At 45.8% G+C, this 19,806-nt stretch overlaps 1 protein-coding gene across 3 annotated transcripts in view; it reads right to left on the bottom strand.

The window, feature by feature from the left end:
• The window catches only part of LOC118220679 (protein tweety homolog 3-like), a 69,838-nt gene that overhangs the window by 45,771 nt on the left and 4,261 nt on the right, over positions 1 to 19,806 (bottom strand). For all 3 annotated transcript variants that reach the window (XM_035404742.1, XM_035404743.1, XM_035404744.1), the window contains exon 2: positions 3,153 to 3,322. In XM_035404742.1, coding sequence (XP_035260633.1) covers positions 3,153 to 3,322 — 170 coding nt within the window. The remainder of the gene's footprint in view (positions 1 to 3,152; positions 3,323 to 19,806) is intronic.

Below are 19,806 nucleotides of genomic sequence, written 5' to 3'. Positions count from 1 at the left end.
TATGTGGACACAGACCTGCTAATACTTCTGGAATAAACTTGTGAAACCAATTAAACTAGCCCTCACTACCGGCATCATCTGACTGCTGGCAAAAGCCCGAGCACTCTGCTGCTCCCAGGCAAATCTAAACGACCCTTCTCACAGAGCCGGAACTCCTTCGCCCTAATTAACTCTCCACTTACCACAGGCCGCAGTGTGCATCCAATTAAAGGAAAAAACCTGGCGCCCTTCGTAACTGACAAGGTCTGCTAACCACTCTCCAATCTCACATCTTCACCATTCCCCTAAAACCACCTCCTCTGGAGCCTTCCCCTCCCCCTGGCCCACAGCCTGGTCATTTTCATTACAGGCCCTGCGGTGGTGACACCGCCTACATCAGTCAGAATGGAACAGCCTCTGAACAGCTTGAGTTCAAGTTGCCTAAAGGCACAGCTGTTTAAAACTGTGTGTAACCCAAAGATATGCACTGCACACTATGTATCTACCATGAGAAAGTTTTTCTGTAAACCCAACCTGATACTGTGGCTTCTCATACATTACTGCTCACTGTGCCACATGCAATGTTGGCAACTGCTTATCAAGGGAGGTAAGGCTAGGAAATTATTTTTCCCACAGGGAATGGACTGAACCATCAGCATCTCATACAGGAGCGAAAAGCTGACAATTGCTGCAGTTCCCTACAACTGCAGTACAATAGTCCTATAATTAAAATCTTCCAGACAAATCTTTAAAAATGCAATGATACTTCCCTCAGAAATTCACATATGTAAAAGAATGGCTGCTCTGCTAAAACAAATCCCTGGGAAAGTTAGTGTGGGCTTCGTGCATCCAACCATCCCTCCCTAAATAACAGAGCAGTCCTTGGCATCCTTTCAAAAGAGCCAGAGAATATGCTCTGGACTCTGATACGGATAGGTTCTCATAATCTGTTATCATCATGTTGTCACCATGAAAAAAAAGACCTTGCAAAAGAAAGAAAAAAAAAAAAGATAGAAAAGCCATTTTAAGTCGGTCTCGTTTTGCCTCTTGATCCTGAGGGGAACAGCAGCCTTCAGAGCTGAAAATAATGCCCTGAGGATGTTTTCAAACCCAGCCAATAATACGATCGCATTGTTTGACGCACATGTCTGGCTGACTGCTGTTTAAATCCGAATCATATACACGATGACTGACCACTGAAAACAAGATTGTTATTCGGTCTCAGGTTCCGTATGACAGCAGAAGGCTTTATCCAAACACCACAATTAAACAAAACAAATGCCAGGAGTTTAGTGAGGCCATCTGGTGCGGCCTGCTCTGTTTCCCATTCTGTTTTTCCCTTGTTGACGTACATTTTCCCCCCCACTGTCCTTCCTTCCTGATAGGCCTCGCTGCCCCCCTCCCCACAAGATCAGAACAATGGCTCCGCAGAATAGTCATCACACTATTCAAGAAATTATGTCTGCCACATTGCGAAGGATTTTGAATTAAATGCAAAATGGCATCAGTCAATAAAAAAGCCTGATGTCACAAGCTGGAATAATAAGCCTATCTATACAAGAGCCACCCCTCTAATTCTCTCCAGATACTTTCCAATATTAAAAACGCAGAGCAACCTCAGGTAAGATTAGAAGTTATAAGGAAAGTGAAGGAAGTGATTCATTCAGTCCTAATGTGCACTATACGCTGCATGGCAGGTTACTGGTGACAGAACATCCTGTGCCTGGTTAATTATTACTCTGAGCCTTAGAAAGCAATATCCAGGACACAATATCTGAAAACCATATATTCTATTGGGTGAAGGCACAGAACCAGCAAGGGGCACTAGAATGCTTTTAAATTAATATTTGTCACAGTCAATATGATGCAATCACAGGGGCTTTAAAAATAACCCGTGGCCACATATCAAAGGATACCAATCCATCTCAGGGATCGGAAAGGTGCTGAGGCACTGGCAGGGGGAGAACACAGAGGTGATCCTTACTCCACACACATTCAAAAACACTCAGCTGATCTTTGTCGCTTTTAACCACCCTGCAGTAGCTTCAGATCGGAGTGGGCATCGCCACCGTCTCCACGGTGGTGGGTTTAAGAACAAAGATCTCCGTCAAGAAGGAGTTAATACAATAAACCGGGCTGCCTGCACAACGGCTCCAATGGAGCAGAAAGGGGATTATTTCTAAAAATACCCGGCTATGGCGGTTTCATACTGAGGCTGTGCTTGCTGGCTTGTTTTTCAATGATGTAACACCCGACAGTGCCTTCTAGAACGCACTGCAGTCCTTCTCAAAAGACCTCCACGTACAAATTCAAACCGAACAAAGAACTGAGGATTTGAGAGGCTGAGAATGGAAGATAACGGCGAGCTATCCAGTTAAAGACAAATGAAGCTCGGGCATAATCACAGGGGATGAGAACCGTTACATGTTTTGCCTCAGAACCGGTCCTGTCAGAAATGTTTAAAGACGAAGAACAATCTAAAATAAATAAAAAATTACAAAATGATTTTGCATTTGAGAATTAGTGTCTGCCGTAGTGACTGGCTGGAAAATGACAGCAGGAAATTCAGAAATCCCCATGTTCAGTCAAAGAGCTAAATAAGATAACGGAGCAACTTTTAATTCCCACAACACTGGGAGAGGCCGATTGCTCGTTACCACTGTACGGGCCCGCCTGAGACAAAGCCAGTATGTGAGGATGTCTGTCGCTCCCCGTGCCACAGCTATCTGCTATCTGCTGAGAAGATTAATGACCACAGCTTAGCATTCCACAGCCGGGCTCCTGATGATCTGATTTGGCAGATACTGGCTTGTGTCTCAGTCAAATGGCCATAGATTTGCCAGAGATGCACTGTCGGGCCTCAGCCTTGGCCTCCTCCGACACCGTCGGCGGCCTCTCGATTTAGCGGCCTGAAGCTCGGCAAAATTCTAATATTTGTCGCCGACGGTCAAGGTTTTATTTAATTTCACTATAAACCACTGCCCATAGGACTGAAAACCCCTGGAAGAATCCAGCCATCGTACACAGAGGGATCAAGTACAATGATAACGTGCGCATTGACCGCCCTTCTGAGGTCTAGCAGGGTCCACGCTTCGTAAGAGCGTGTCAGGTATGGGATGAACGTCGTCGGCCAGAGGGGTGAGGGGATCTCCGGACTCGCGCGGGTGACTCACCTGCAGACCAGCGTGGCCACGATGACGCACCAGGCCGTGCAGCAGCAGTCGGCGTTGGGCTGGTCGTCGTTCTTCCTGCGGCGGCAGCACAGCCAGAAGGAGTAGAAGAGCAGGAAGAGGAGGTCCAGGGCCAGGCAGGCCAGGGCCACGCCCCCCAGCAGCAGGATGGACTGGAAGAGAAAATATTACAGGACATGACATCAAACAGTTCACACTACACTTCAGGAAGATCAATGAGCCTACCTAAATTTAAATGTCCAAGCTGGGTTTTTTCAGCTACCCCTGGCTTTGTGACAAACAACCTGGAAGTGCAGACGTTAAACCCCTCATGAATTAACCCAGCTGGCTTTCAAGCGGAGGGACGGTGAGCCAAAAATAATTTAATGATTCTGCTTTAGGGTTCTCTCATTAGCACTGTTGTTTGGTGCTCCACACATAATTTGCAAGGTTAGAGCGATCAAAGCACCAGGCGACCAGAATACTCCTTAATCAAGGGACCCACGGTAAGATGAAAGATAAGCAAACCTCTGTCTTTCATTAAAGAAACCTACCACATTACTAAATTGTGAAGTACATGGACACTCCTGGCATTCACAGACAGAAGTTAACAACAAATTCATTATGAAGCAGTCTAAGAAATGAACTTATATTCCAATGGTGTTTTCAATGGGATACGGGCCTTTTATAAAAACAATTTGTTGGCCATGTGGTAAATGAAGCTCCCATTTTTGATCTGGCGTCCATGAAGGTGATGTATTGTCCTCTTTCACATAAATAAATCTGCATTTTCACAAAAATTTGCAAACCTGATTTCAAAAATTTGAACACTAGAGTAGGCTATTTCATTTGACACAAGGCTCCCTTCTCCACCCTTCAGTCAGGGAGTGGCGCTTTGTAAAGGATAAGAAAATGACAGGGCCCTGTGAAGAGGTGGCCTGGGCTATTGAGAACCCAACTATCAGCAGTGAAACTGCTTCGAAACCTCTCACTCTCTATGGCACTTGCATCTTATATCCAGGGGTTAAAAAGACCAGCCTCTTTTGACAAATTGGGAGGCAATAAACATGAGAAATATAGGTTACTGCACAGAATGACTCCAATCAACACTTGCTGGCAAATATGCTGATATCATCTTAGGGATTTCCCATTTCTGTGCACTTCAAAACTAGAGAAACCCAATACGCAAGAGTCACAGTTTACCCCTTTAAACATGCCAAGTGGCCTCTTTCCCACTCAGTGTGATAATCGGGGAACTAAGGAGCCCATTGTTCTACTTCAGAGTAGCCAAAGGACTCTTCAGAGAGTGCAAATGTCAATCCAAGAAGCGCCCTGACGGATGTGCAAAGCAGATCCATATTGCGGAGCGCAGGGAAGTGCTTGCTGATTGGTTACCAGCGTCAACGTTCTCAGGCCAGGTGATGAAAAAGTTTTAATGAGGGACGATCTCAGATCACTGCCTGTCTCTCAAAGCTCTAAAACAGGGGAAGTCAACGAAGAAGGGCCAGCTGGTTTCCGTTTTCACCAAAAAAACTGTTTGTAATTTAGACCTGAGAACCAGGTAATGCAAGTTAACTATCCAATCAACATTTTTACGATTAAGTGCTGAGTAACAACTAAAATAAGGCCCTGTGGCTCTCCAGGATGTGGGGTTGTCCCACCTGCAACAGAACACCAAGCCTCCTCCCCCAAACATCAGAGACATCTGAACAGGTGTAACAGGAGAGTTTGAAATGAAAGTGATTTGTTAAGATTCTACAAGCAGATTCTAGCATTGCACCAATGACCAGTTACACATGAATGACAACAAAGTTAATGATTATTTGTCCAAACTTGCAGAATGTAGAGATTTCATTAGTCGGTCTGATGTATAAGAGCTAATGTTTTTTTGGCAGACAAGAAAGCCTACCCATATAATGGGATCCCCTCAAAAGATTATAAAACTCCCTTGAAGGTTATAAGCACATTCATGGAAGTTTCCACTACAAAGCACATTCAAACCAAGACATCTGCATCACAGAAGACCTGAGGCAGCATTTAAAAATACCATAAGACAAGCAAAATGTGCTGGAGCTAGCACTTGTGGTCATGTTTTCCACATGTCATTTCCTGCTGTCTCGTCCTGCTCCTACCCCAGCACCAGCAGATGGCCACTTCATGAATATTCAAAATTTAAAAAAATAAATAAAATAAAAAAACGGAAGTGTAATTTTCACAACAACAAAAAAAACGAGAAATTCACATAAACAGCATGGTATTATCGATTTCAGGGAGATGCCTACAGCATTAATAGATACACTGGCCTCACACTGAATTTAGTGGTTATGAACTTGGCAAACCGCTTTCAACAAAACCATTTACTTGCACCACCCCTCCTACCTCCCGCCTTTTCCCGTTGTGGCAGAGATTTCATACCGATGCGCCATTATTACATTTCTCTGCAGCCCTGGCTGGAAACCATTTTGAAACCCCATGCAAAACAAATGACTCCCAAAATATAGGATGGCACATTTCCTCCAGGCTAATGCCAACTAAGGAGCTAATTTCGAAGATTAGGCAAAAAGAAAACAGCTTCTGTACGTCTGTAAATAACTGAACAAAAAATGAAGCCAAAAATGAGACAAGAATGCATATTAGTAGAAAATTGTCAGAGAAATACACAGCCCAGCGTTATTTACTAATAGAAAAGAAACTCTCCTTTTTCCAGTGAATGGAAATTGCACTGCAATTACATTGCATCGTTACTATACCCGTTCTGACAGACACAAGTCACAAGCAAGGTTATGGAAAACAGAAAAGAGCAGAATCCAATCAAATATTTAACATTAGGCTACATACTGGGTACCCTTGGCATTACCTCCATATTTAAATCTGCAAAGAGAATATTTCATATGACAAGGATAATTAATTTTGTGAAGTCAAACGCATTCCCCTTTCAGGATACCAATTTGCACGAGGTCTATGCGAGGCAGTTTGAGATCTCAAGCAAGATTTCAGGAAATTATAACAAAGGAAACTGAATCAGCGCCTTTGTTCTCCCCTATTCTATAAATGAGATACGCAATCTCTCGCAGGAAAGGAGTCCTATGTTCCAAATGACAACATTCATTGATTTTATCTTCAACTATTGTTAGGAGCTTTTGTGATTCCAGATAATTGAATATCTTCTGTCAACTATTCAGTGACAGACTCGTGGATGTTTTGAATCTTTAAACAGTGAATGTTAACTTTTTAATCGTCGCACAGCTCCACGGGCTTTAATTGTTGGTACTAATAATAACGCAGATCTCAAATAATATGAATTTTAATTGCTTTTTCAATTTCAATGTGGACAAGTAAACTTAACTTTATTAAATTCCGCGATTAAAGGGAGGCAGCAGAGATGGCTCTCGCCAGCCCAGAGTATTTATTATTTATTAATCCAAAGTACTTCAGTTTCCAGATAGAAATCACCTCTCCTAATTAATCCAATTTAAAAATTGCTGTAAAATGCCTGCTGCAATGTATTGGGCAACTATGTGTGGTCTGTGGTGGTATAAAGGAACAAATACTTCTTTATTAACTTTCCACGAGGTTGCGAGGATTTCTAGCAGAGATGGCCTCATCCTCCATGGAGGCCTAAACAACAGCTGGATCAAGGTATCTGGGAGCGCAGAACTATGGGGAAGCCAGTGCTTCGAGTGCAAAGGCACCACTGTGTGTTCCGTTTCATGAACGGTATTGAGATCTGAGGAGCGGAAACACAGCTATCAAGGAGGAAACGCAGACCAGACCCACCACATAGATCAGAGGGGCTCAGGGCTATGAGGTCCCAGCAAACGTATTCCAGGCTCAGACAATGCGTCTGAGAGGAAACGTTCCCAGCAGCGTAGAGAGAGAGAGACAGACTGACACCACACACTGAGGAGGCTCATCGTGGGTCTGGAAGTGATACGGGACAGTTTCCAGCTTCCCTTTGAGATACAATTACTCGCTGTAGCTTTAATGACCTGGTTTCTAAAGCAAAATGGTTCCTACAGAACATGAACAGCTGATGCTTCTGCAGTCAAACAGATGTGTGCACAAAGAAAAAAAAAAAAACACAGGGGGAAATGGCAATTGCTCAGCATTAGAGTGAGTTAGCAGGCAAACTACAATAGATATCCAAGCGCCATGACCATACAGTACACCAAGAAAGAACAGGACATTCAGAAAACAAACAGGACTCTCCGCCTGAAAAGTAATGCTACTTGAGCACCATAGAATATATAAATCAAGGGGAGTGGGCAGGGCAGGGCATGAGGGTCTGTGTGTAAACTGACACAGTGTATTGGGGACATGTCCATCATCAGACTGCATATTTACTGTGCTGTGAAAGAAGCCCTCATCTGTGCTGCACATGGAGCCCATGGGCTAAGTGAGCTTGTGCACTATACGCGTGCCCCAGTGCATCGGGCTGCGCTGCGGAGGGTTAGCGCGACTCGCGGCGCACATCAGCCGCTGCAGCGAACCCGATGGGCAGTTCACTTAGCGGAATACAGGCCATGGAGCGCACATCACACTCATCAGCAAAAATCACATTCGGATGGCCTCCTCGTAAAGCGGACATCGCGGAGCTTAACGGCGGCGCGGCTACCCGGCTACGGCCGCCACGCTCAGTGAAGTCATTAGAGCTCGGGCAGAGCGATGCGCGGGAACACCTGGCGTTTCGCATGAAAATGTAGGTCACACATGAGAGAAAAAAACAATGCCACCTCCTAGGCACATTTTCATTCTAGGGAAAGTAGTTGGGGGGGGGGGGGGGGGTTTCTATGGCAGTTAAACAAATTTCATTCCTGCAGATCGCTCAAACTTCCCACCTTGTTTAAGATAAGGAGTGAGGGCTAGCCTGCGACTGCATGTCGTTAAACAGGAAAAGGGCCAGGGCCCATCTTGTGATAACGCACTGTAATCACTGCCCCATTATCTTAATGGGCCTCCCTCCATCCATTTCTTGGCGAATTGTGAGGTACTCCATAAAAATTAATTGCCGCTTCCTCAGCCATTTCCAGGAGCGAAACGCGACCCCAATTACAGCTCCTCATCGCAGTTTTCTCTCAAATGACCCTTCCCTAGCATACTGCCTTCTTGTCTTTGTATGAGCGTAATGGCTCTCCATTCATACTGAAACATCCCCAAGGCAAAGGAATAGAAAGGGCAGAGGCAATCTGCAGGCAAACAGGTGGACATTTGCATGCATTGCCTTTTTCACAGCTTTGCACCTGCATGTGAGGTACCAATAACATCTGCATTCTGAAAGCAACGCTTTCACTAACCAACACGACAAATATATGAACATACACTATATATATTTATATATATATATATATACACACACGTACGTGTGTGTGTGTTCATGTGTATTTATTTTATATGCACGCATGCACATCATGTATTCCTGAATATAACCCATCCATTGGCCCACTTCCTAAAAGCTCTCTTGTTCATTCAGTAGGGAAGAGCCTTCTTCTGTTTTCTGCCAAATTGCGCTTCACTTGTGCCTCCACACAACAGTCCATTATTAAATGAATCCTCAGGACTGAGGGCAAGTGGAACAAGCAGAAGCAAGATACCCCCAGGGAAGACTGTCCAGGCCCTAGCTCCTTTCACTTGGTAGAATATGAAGCATCCATATCCTTAGACAAGATAACTCAAACTATCAGCACGTCAATAGTGCTTTCATCACTGAAATAAATGATGAATGGATGCATGATTGCAAAATAAGGGTAATTCTGTTTCAAATCCCCCGTTCAACGTTGCACATGAAGGGTTTAAGCAGTTCAAGTGCCTGCCTTTTTGCGTGTCACATGAACAGCAGTGAATGGAAATACCACTTTAACTTTAAAACGGCTCATTCAACGCAGAAGCAACTTTGCCAATTACTGCGTGCTGCAGAGCAGAGCAATGCACTCGAGAGGAGGCCTTCAGTGGCCCTGATGCTCCCTCTGGCCACATCCAATCAGGGCATCTGCGGCATTCGCCTCCCGTTGTGCTGCATTGTTCAATCCATCTTTCCCTGCCCCGGGAGATCATCAGACACCCAGCAGGAGCAGAGGGAAGAGCACTCGCCCGCGTGCTGCACGGAATCACAGCGGAAAGCGCGGGACGCCCAGGACAGCGGCCGTGTTGGCGGGAAATGACAGGCCGAGACACGCTGGGCAAACGGCCTTTAACTGCCTGACAACAGCGCGCTCAGGAGAGTTCAGGTTTCCAGGCACTCTGAGGCAGGCTAGCGCCACCGTTCAATATTACCAGAAACCAGGTTGGGAAAGAAGTATATTCAGGTTATTTGCATAAATATTAGCCTACATTTAAATATGAAGTAAAGTAATCTAGGTACTGATTTATAATTACTGAATATACTGTTTTTAGGTTTAGTCTCATCCAAATTTGTTTTGATGCAGCTTCAAAATCACTTAAACTATTATAGCTACTTTAAATAGCCATTTTAAAAAGCATAAAAAGTTAATAGTTCCAAGTGCAAGTATTTTTTTTGGCTAATTCACATTAGAATGCAATGCCTTTGAACAAGGATACATTACTCTGCCTACATCCATTAACGTACAATCAAAAAACAGAAAGGGCCAACTGGCATATCTGCAATACATAATTTCTATCACAAATCTTAAGATGGACATATTTCAAGGAAATGCTGACTGACTGGGACTTGTAAAATTATGTTAAACAACATAGACTGCATTGTTTATAGTCAGATATTGCTCAACTCAATATTTCCCAGTATAACTTCACAAATTGTTTCCCAGTAATCAATTGTGAACTTCTTCCCTAACAATATTTTCACTGAAGGACTTCCAGAGAAATGCAGTGTGAGAACAGGAAACACTGCGGAATTCATTGTTTTCCTTTGTGATAAATATTCCCTAAGAAATCCCATCTTTCCATTATCAGAGAACGATCACTTAAAAAACAGAAAAGGAAAGGCAATAGAGCACATCAGTCAGCTTGAGGGACTCTGACACGGCAGAGCGAACACACTCTCGCCTCTACACCCTTATCTTAATCCCACCAGTTACCTCAGATAGCCCGCAAAGGGCAGAGGAGAGTTCCCGTCTGAGACAGCCAGACACCGCACCAAATGACATTTACAGAGAGGACGGGCTAACTGCTGTCTAGGTCATTTCTTCAACATGACTTAACCAAGGCAAAGGCCTTTATGCAATTCTGAAAACTTTACCCTCAAGAAATCCTATTTAATGCATACAGTTAAATATAATGTAAACTTTTAATGTTATATTGCAAATCTTTCTTTCAGATTGTTTCATTCAAAACCACCATGTTTCACAGCATAAAAGTGTGAATATGTAGCCTATGTACAGAAAAACTCTGGCATGTGTGGTCTGACAGGATTCACAGTAATGTCATTCTGCTTTAATACATTGCATTTTGCAGTACGCCACAGAAAGAAACTGCTTCCACTTCTTGACTTGTGTACATGACAACGAGCGCCTGTCATTTAGTGCCAAGCAAGGCGTTAAGAGGCTGGCAGTTGACACACATTACCAACATCACTGCTGACTTCCTGTGTGAAGCGCTCTCAAATGCTCAGAAATGGTAAAGGAAGGGGAGAGAGGAGAAGAAGAAAAAAAAAAAAAAAAACACTTCAGCCACGGCGCTGCCAAGCTCCGCTTCAGACCGGCGTTTCTCACGACTCTCCCGCTCTGTATGCATGAGGCAGCTGTGGATGCGTCACGCCTCCCCCACACAGAGCGCAGTGGGCCGGGGAGACGAGCCAAACACGCAGAACGCCACACTTGAAAAGCGCCTCTTTCATCCTCGCAAATTACACGCCGAGCAACAGCCCGACCCGTCCAATAGGACGGCGAGAAGGGTTTCTCAGGAAGATGGCGAGAAGGGTTTCTCAGGAAGACGACGCGGCGTCTTGGTGCCGATGCGGGGGGAAAGATGCAGAGTGGGCGCGGCGGGAAGGCGGTTACCCAGAGTGATTTATCAGGCGTCATGAGCTTTGGCGGTATGGGTGTGGATTTAGCGCCCTGCCATTAGCCGGTGGCGGGCGGGGGAGAGGGTCGCCGCTACCGAATGTAATTATTTAATTACAGCCCATCGGAGGTTGCGGGTGAGCGCCTCTCGGTGTGTGAGGGGGCCGGGGTTGGCTGACGGACCCTTATCGGCCGGGGGGGGAGTGACCTCTGACCCCTCCCCCCCCTCCACGGTGCACCTTCCTGCTGAATGTCAAAGCGTTTCTGGGAAAAGGAGTCGTGGTAATGGTGAAACACATCTGCAGCAACATTCATCCACAGTGGGGAAGGGCAGGGGTGCACGGAGGGGAGCCCTCAAACCCCACTCCCGGGGTCACGTGTCTGATTTACTGGAGTTAACCGAAAAGGCCAGGATGCAGTGCTTTTGAGGCTCCTGCTTTCAAACTCATGCTGACTTGAGTAGAAATGTACACAGCTGAAAATGACTCCAAGTCTTTGCTCACAAAATCTATCAATCGAAAGTTGTAGGAGGCACAGTCACAGCGATGCTTAGGTCTACCTGTCAAACAAACCTACACTACCTTTTACTGTTATAATTTGTCAGATTAAATGAAAGAACAAAAAAAAGGCAGATTCCACACCATAAACAGAATTTACCAAGCCAATCTTTTCCAGACCATTAATACAACTTAATGAAAACTATCACTTCTGCAAGTCAACTTGAACCGGTGCCAGTCTGACTTGTGTGTGTGTGTGTGTGTGTGTGTAGCAGGGTGGAGGGGGAAAGGATAGGTTGTTAAACATGTCTGGGGTCTCTCTTTGGTATTGTTAGAAGTTAGAGACCACGAAAAGTTGTAGCCTCTCAGCTATCTCTAGGGACCCCTTTATAAGCTTTATTGATTTTAAAAGCAGCTCGTGTGAAATGGCTGAAGAGGTGTTCTCTCCCATCTGACCAACAAGACGAGACTTACTGTACAGGCAGAGGGAGAAGTGAAAGTGTGACACTGCTGGTACTGTACACTGCACTGCTTCCTGTTCATTACTGCTGTCAGCAGACAAGCTGAATTATCAGAGAGCCAAAATGGTATTTCAATTTCAACTCTAAACACCAATGACCCAAGACCCAAGCCCTGTCTCAGATACACTTCAAAATGTTTATTCCACTGTCGCGCTGCCTCTCCAATTGTTTTAGAGCCAATTTTAGTTCCAAGATGACAGCTGTCATCTGTTGCAATTTCTCTTAACTCATTTATTTCCAGGAATATTGTACATAGAATGCTGGAATCTGTGGCAGCTACGATGAACTGTTACTTAGCACAATATAAATTTAATGTGGGCTGACTGCTTGAATCTTAAAATGTTCATTATTTATATGCAGCTATTATGCCAACAAAACTTTCTCAAGCAAGCCATTCACAATAAGTTACATACATTGGTCTATAAGACCAGTTTTATTTAGACTACGCTAATGATAGAGAGAAGATTTTACAGACTGCTAACAAGAAGGTTACAGGATGATAAAAATATACAAGCAGATTTTACTATTTTCAATTTGTTCATTCTATTAATTCTACAATACCATGTTTGTGCCACTTCGAACTGCCGTTATTTTCGCCAGAACAAGTGTTAACAAAATAAACAAAAATAAATTCTTCCTGACAGCTATGCATTTTGCATTCTGGCTGTGCTGCGTCCACAATAAAGTATTTAAATGGCTCATATTGTAATTATAGGCAATCACTCGCCCGATATCCTGTATATATCCAATGTCATATGCTTAAAAGTTTTGCATGCCAAGAAAAACACTTTTGAACCTCACTTTTCTTTTTCTTTGTTTGCATGTGTTTGCATGTGTGTGCATGCGTGCGTGCGTGCGTGCGTGTGTGTGTGTGTGTGTGTGTGTGCGTGTGCGTGTGCGCATGCGTGCGTGTATAGGGCGTTTTCCAGTCTACTTCTGCTGTGGGCAGCAGTGACTTTGTTCCCTCATCCACGATCACCGGCATGGTTTTGATTTATGATGCATTGCTTGCCAACTTCTACTGGAGGGGAAATCTATTCCTACTCAAGGACCAGAGACACAGACCTCACTAAAACTGCATGCTAATGTATGATTTTGTTCTGGGCACAGAATAGGTCAATGGTAAGTATCACATAGGAAGTGCGAGCAGGTCTGTCCCTCTGACGGAGGGAATGCTAGCGGACCGTTCCCAGCCTCACTGCACTGGCCGCCATTAAGGCGCTGGCCAGACCCCTCCCTCCAGACCGGGGGTTTGAGTCTGGATCCAATTCACAGGGCCGCAGTCACTGCACAGGCTGCCTCTCCTGACTCACTGACCTGCTGAGCTGCAGGAGACCTGCTGGCCCTGTCTGCTCTCATCTTCCTGTCTGCCAAATCCAAAACAAACCCGCTGCTGCCACCCAGCATCAATTCATTAGTAACACAGGAGCTGCTTGAGTGCACAGATTAAGGACCCCCTGCCTCTAACCCTAAAGCTTTCCCCATTGTCCACACCTCCTCAGACAGCTCTATTGTCCTGCCCCTGTAGCCCCGGCCCTGTCCCCCACCCCCACCCCTGTGAATCTGGGCTGTAGCCGGCTCCTTGGGCCTCTCAGTTTCCCACAGGGAGGGAGTCCGTCTGCTACAGCAGCTTCATGAGGAGAGTACAGCAAAAACAGATCGCTTGGATAACAAGCAGAGATAAATAAGATGGATGCCATCATAAGAAGAATTTTTAGAGGTTAGCAGTGATCAAAGGTAAAAATGACTGCGCTCCAGACTTGAGTATAAATGCGGTACTTGCTGCTAATAGCTCAATCAGTTCCATTCACCTGACTGTGGCAGACGTGCCCTACAGTAACCTGCAGACCACGGTTCCTCCCCCCTCCAATCTGTCATCATACCGCACGTGAAGAGACAAGCAGGAACCCATGGAAGCAGGTCTAGTGCAGCTGACCCATTTCAGCTCTACATTAAAGTAATGGATGCTGTGTGCAGGAAGAGGCGACTGTACAACACAATGGGATGTGCAGACGGGGCCCGGTCAGGTGAGAGTAACACACTGTGACACATCACCTCCTGGCCTGGAGTACAACAGGGCTGGGGGGGGGGGGGGGTGACTCCCAAGGAAGAGAGGAGGAGTCAAAATTTAAAGAGGGTGAGAGGGGAGAGGGAATTGGAGAGAGAAAAAAAAGGGGAAGGGGGGGAAGAGAGAGAACACGACTGGATATTTATTGTGACCTAAGCTACATGTTTACAAGTCCTCTTAAATTTTGACCATTCCTATTGTTCTGACACTGCATTTAATGAAAATGCTCAGATATTATTTGAAGATAAGTTTCCAATTATAAGACCAACTGTTCCCCATCAACAGGCCACATCCACATTTTCTGACTGGATTTCTCTCTCTCACTCTTCCTTTATGTGTATGCATATATATATGTGGTACACACGATGAGTGAACATAAATATTTAACGAAGTATGCATAAAACATACATCATAGATTATACTCAACATAATCACCATATGCTATTAATACAATATACTACCAGCTGCCACCACTCTCTACCCGCTTTAAGTGATTTCGTCTGAAGGCTCCACCTTCACCCCGTTTTGGTCCATATTGACATTTGATTCAGACTACAGTGCTGCTGAACAGACAAAACACTTTCTGTAATTAAAAACATTTTCGTCCCATAGTCATATAGGAAACAATTAGAATAATGAACATACAATTTCCGCCAAATTATTAATTGATGAAATGTTACAAACTTGAATTTACATGCCACAATGTAGCGCTCAGTCAGTGTACTATAAATTAGTAAGTCTACAAATTCGCTTTGAAGCTCTCCAGGTCAGGAAGGCAGGAAAAGCACTTTGATGAAGAGACGTGTAACATGGCCACAGCGAGGAACCGGGGCACCAGCGGGGTGAAACAGCTCTCTGAGGGAAGAGTCCTGAGGGTTAACCAATCTGAAAAATGTAACGCATGCTGGTTCAAACGAGCCACAAACACCAGCGTCGCAAGGAATAAAAATACCAGGTTCACACTGCCAGGGTGATAATGAAGTGAACTCAACTGCCAAAAAAATTATCTTTCCTTTGAAGTTGCTTGCATATTTGCATATTTTACTCCATTCTAACAGCATTTTAAGCACGATAGTGACATAAAGCCCCACTCAGAACTCAGTGTGGGGAACAAAAGTTATTTTCTGACTCCATGACATACCCCGTTATTGAATTTCCTCCCAACTCGGATGACAACACAATAAAGCCCCCTCCAGCATGAAATGGCTGCTGTAAACGTAGCAGCTCACCAGCTGGACTCTCCCCTTTCTAAATGTGTTTCTAATTATTCTACCATACACGGTTTGCCAAAATCAGTTATTTACGCTCAAGATCGAAGGCAGATTACAACATGACATCTGCTCAAGTAATCGGCTCCACGGCTGGGTCAATGGTCCCAAGTTTTGGTCACCGCGGACCAAAACCCTACGTGACCCGTTTTTTTTTTTTTTTGTCGGACTGGACTGAAGTCATCCCTGAGGAGGAACCCAGGGGGTTACTAAAGCAGAGCCAGTTTGCTTGAGGTTTCTGCATGACCCTGAATAATATGCAGTATGGGACTCCAGTCACAGACAGACTGCCAAATGAGGAAGCCAATCAGGCCTGGCTGAAGAATGACAGCAAATTTAGGTCAGATTGTCGAGAACGATCAACTAACTGTAGAAGGAAATATCACTGTGGTCGCGGTATTGGAAGCGGCCATCTGCAGTGACCGAGATGCAGTGGAAGATGCAGTAAAGGCTTACAGGCCGGGCCCATTCCCCCAGCATCCCTCATCCAGTGGTCTGAGTTGACAGCACATGACGAGCGGAACGACTGAAAGCCAAGGATTCTGACGGGCCTGCCACACAGCCGGGAGAGAGATGCTCATTTCCTGCAGGGAGAGGGGAGTGGGGGGTGGGGGGCAACCGGGTCGCTGGGCGCGGCGACAGTGCTTCCGCGCGTGTTTGAGTAACAAATCCAGGACTTGATTCAAGGCACAGGCTTCACCTCGTGTCTTTCGCTTGACCTCTTCAAGTCAGGCACCCAGGAGCTACAGACACTAGCCTACATATCAAGCAGTGGCTCCAAAACAACCAAGTACACCCAAGTGTTTGAAACACTGTAGAAAAGACTGCGGCAGGCAAGTTTAGACACATCAGCTGAAGGACTTTTCACGCTCAAACAAAAGAGAGCGAGAGAGGACCGTGGTAACAGGGCTGAAGATGAAGCCATCTCCACTCCCCCACACACTGAGGCAAAGGTGCACTGCTAAACAGGAGCTGTGCAGGAGGCTTCAGCACGCAGTACCATCTGTGAATGAGCCGCGCGGCGCTCTCACGCGGAGCGGGGGAGGGCGCTCCTACACGGACAGCCTGCGTCAGGCAGCCGGGTGACACACGTTTTCCCTTTAAGCCCCGGAGCGGAGAGAGCCTTCAATACCACACAATTCACTGCAATGAATCCTCACCTTAATGTTACAGCGCGCACTTATGTTAAAGGACGCCTGCCGGAACCTTCTCTCAGCAGCAGCTAATCAATGAAGGGGGAAAGTGAGGAACGACTGCGCGCCACCGCCATCGACCCAAAAGCGCTTTTTCCTCCGCCAGAGGAACCAATAGAAGGCCGACGTGTCACACAGCGAAAAACTATAGCCCAGGGAAACAGCGGGACGGGTGCTGGATGCAAGCAGGGCTTAATGGTCCTTATAGTGCGAGAAGCCACACAGCTCCCGAACAGCTCCGACAGGAAGGACGTGTGACGGATTGCGGTTATCTTAGTCCTTGCTGCTGGGAATGAGCAGCGCTGGCAGGCTCGCCCCACCGCTTCCCAGCAGCATCTGTTGCCAAGGAGCCGGAGAATAATCCCCTCCTATTTTTGTGCCTGTCGTGTCAACTCGAGTCGTGACAGCCCAGCGGGCCCTCGGCTACGGGGCCGATGGCCAAGTGGGCGGGTCTCGCCAGGGAAAGCCACCGTCCCCACGCCTGAGTAAGGAGGCGGGCCGCTGTCCTCCACAACAGTTCAGCAGGAGCGCGTTCCCGTGGGAGCAGTCGGATGACATACCCCAGAAACAGGAAAGTTTTGGAGTTTTGGAGAGAAAGTCCAGCTCTGGCAATCGCCCTGCTGCTGATTACCTGCCCACCTAAGTGCTGTTTTAAAAGGCCAGAATGTGCCCACTGTTGCTTATGACAGAAGGAAAACTGGGGGTGGTGTACAATGAAGAGCGTCGGCTTTGCTGTTGCAAACTTATAGGAAGGAAATGACACACAACCACCGAAGAGGACAAAGCAGGACAAAATCTCAGAGCCTCTTATCATTTCTGGAATAGGAGCCAGGCAACTCCTGATGCCCAGGTTCTGTCAGCCATTCAAGCCCACTCGAGTTTCTCATGCATTTATTTCTCTTCAGAGAAGGCCTGACTACACTAATGAAATGCACGTGTGGTCCCCGGTTGTTTTTGGCCCGACTCTCCCCATTGTGTCGGCTCGCTTGTGCAATCAGCCTTTTGAGTTGCGCTGGCTTGAAGGACGACCCCAGACATCCTTACCAGCTCTTTAAAAATGACTGACCATCCCCCACAGAGCACGTTCCACTTCCTCAATGCCAACGGCATGACAGCTCTCCTGAATTCCTGAATGAAAAAAAAAAAAGAGAGCCGAGTCTTTGTCTGTGTCCGTCTATCCCGCTCCCGGCGATTTCCTCCGCATACAGATCAGCCGTTTCAGGGGCCCGGCGGCGCGGTGCAGACCGGAGCCCGCTGCGTCAGCCCCGCGGATACGAGCGTGAAAAGCGCGGTGACGGACAGGAGATTAAATCCACGCTAAGAGCCTCTTGAATCCAACATTCCTTCGGCTGCAACAGCGCACAATACCGCGACCCCCTTTCCTCCATAAACTCAGTCCCCGAGGCCTTCTCCTGACCTCTGACAGCCGGGCCGGGGTCTGAACGCGCAATGGCCAGGGCACGTCAGGCAGCGCTCGAACGACCTCTTGACGCTTTCCCACAGCGGCGAATTCCAGCGACGCAGAAAACAAATCCATTAGGAGCTCTGGATCAGAAGGGCGAGGCTCTAAACATGTCACCTCACAATTAGACTAAATTACAGCCCGCCGAACAGGGCCTCCCGCGCGCGGACAGCTTTACGTGCCACTCTAACGCCGCTTTTCAGGCCGCACGCCGGAATGGAAAAAGTGAATGACTGACAATGCGTTTCACCATTAACACCGATACGGCAAATTAATCACAGACCCAAGATGCTGCAGGGAAATACCTCAACGGCCTCAGGGTCACTGAATGAAAAAACACGATGAGCTTCCACCCAAACACAAACAGAGTCAAACACAATCACACACTGAGCATGCTAGCTGCCAGTACATGGGTTTAACCGCATAATGGGTTTCACTGATAAATTTCCTATTTCCATCTCCCACATAGCCTACATTTACCTTATCCAGCTGAGGCCCAGCTCTGATCACTGCATGAGGAGGCAGAAACGACTCCAATGAAAAGGAAAATAATTCAACATCAAAGACATTCACAGCATTTACAAAGCCAATTAGGAAGGCTGCAGTGACCACATCCTTAAGTCAACAGTGGCAAAGCTACTACAGACATGCTGCCTGGGGAAGCCATTTGTGTAGACAAGGGTAGCCACTTGTGTCAGCAACAGCTGCCTGTCGCACATGCATAATGTCAGCTGACAGACAGAGCTTGTCTAGGAAGTCACAATTCAGCTGAATACATTCCATGCCAATCCTGAATATGTTCATTTATGGACAGGAGTTTTTTTTTTTTTTTTAACAAATGGAACCTTGACTGTATTTTATTTTCGGTACAGTCAAAAGACACTGAGTATTAGCAAGTCTTCTATTTCCAAAATATCTTTGATTAGACCTAGTGGTGAAGTTGAATGGTGCAAATTTGCCAAAAATGATCAATATTCCCACAGGGGGATATTTTTCTTGCCACTGCTCGAGTGTTTTTTCTTTCCACTGGAGAATTTTTATCTCACAACTTGTTTGGGGGTTCAGGCTCAGCCTTTCCCAGATTTCATATTTCTAGTAAATGGCCTTTGTGACAGAGTCTCTGTAAAAAAGCTCTATGCAAATAAAAATGTAATTGAACTGAATAGTCATGGTATAAACAATCATTCTCACATAACGGATACTGCAAAATATAATTGCAAAAAAATAGAACATCCTGGCATAAATGTCCAATCTTTTTGCTGAGAAATCAGCCTAGTTCATTTATACCACTAGCAGTAAGCTTACAGCTTTTTCACAGAGTTTCATCAGAACAAGCCATTACAGCCTAAGTAGATATGATTTCTGTTTATTACTTTATGAAGTACCCAAGATAAAATTTTGATATCAACATATTGATCCTAGTCAGGGACAAAAAATAGAAGCAATGTTAAACTACAGCACTCCTAGTAAGACTGCAGCAAGGGTTACTACAGAGTGCATTGTGGCAACAACAGAAGTAATAGCCATGTCACAGATACCATTATAAGACCATGACAACAGTGGCAGACTCCCTTGGATTGTGTGAAGGCCCGGTCCTCCCTCCCTGTGCACAGTGTCATAATGATCCATCCGGCACAAAGACATATACTCAGACGCTATTTAATTTAGCCTC

The sequence above is a fragment of the Anguilla anguilla genome, chromosome 2 (genome assembly GCF_013347855.1).
Source record: "Anguilla anguilla isolate fAngAng1 chromosome 2, fAngAng1.pri, whole genome shotgun sequence".
NCBI classification, from domain to species: Eukaryota; Metazoa; Chordata; class Actinopteri; order Anguilliformes; family Anguillidae; genus Anguilla; species Anguilla anguilla.
Note: the sequence above shows the minus strand (reverse complement) of the source record. Positions and strands in the feature narration are given on the sequence as shown.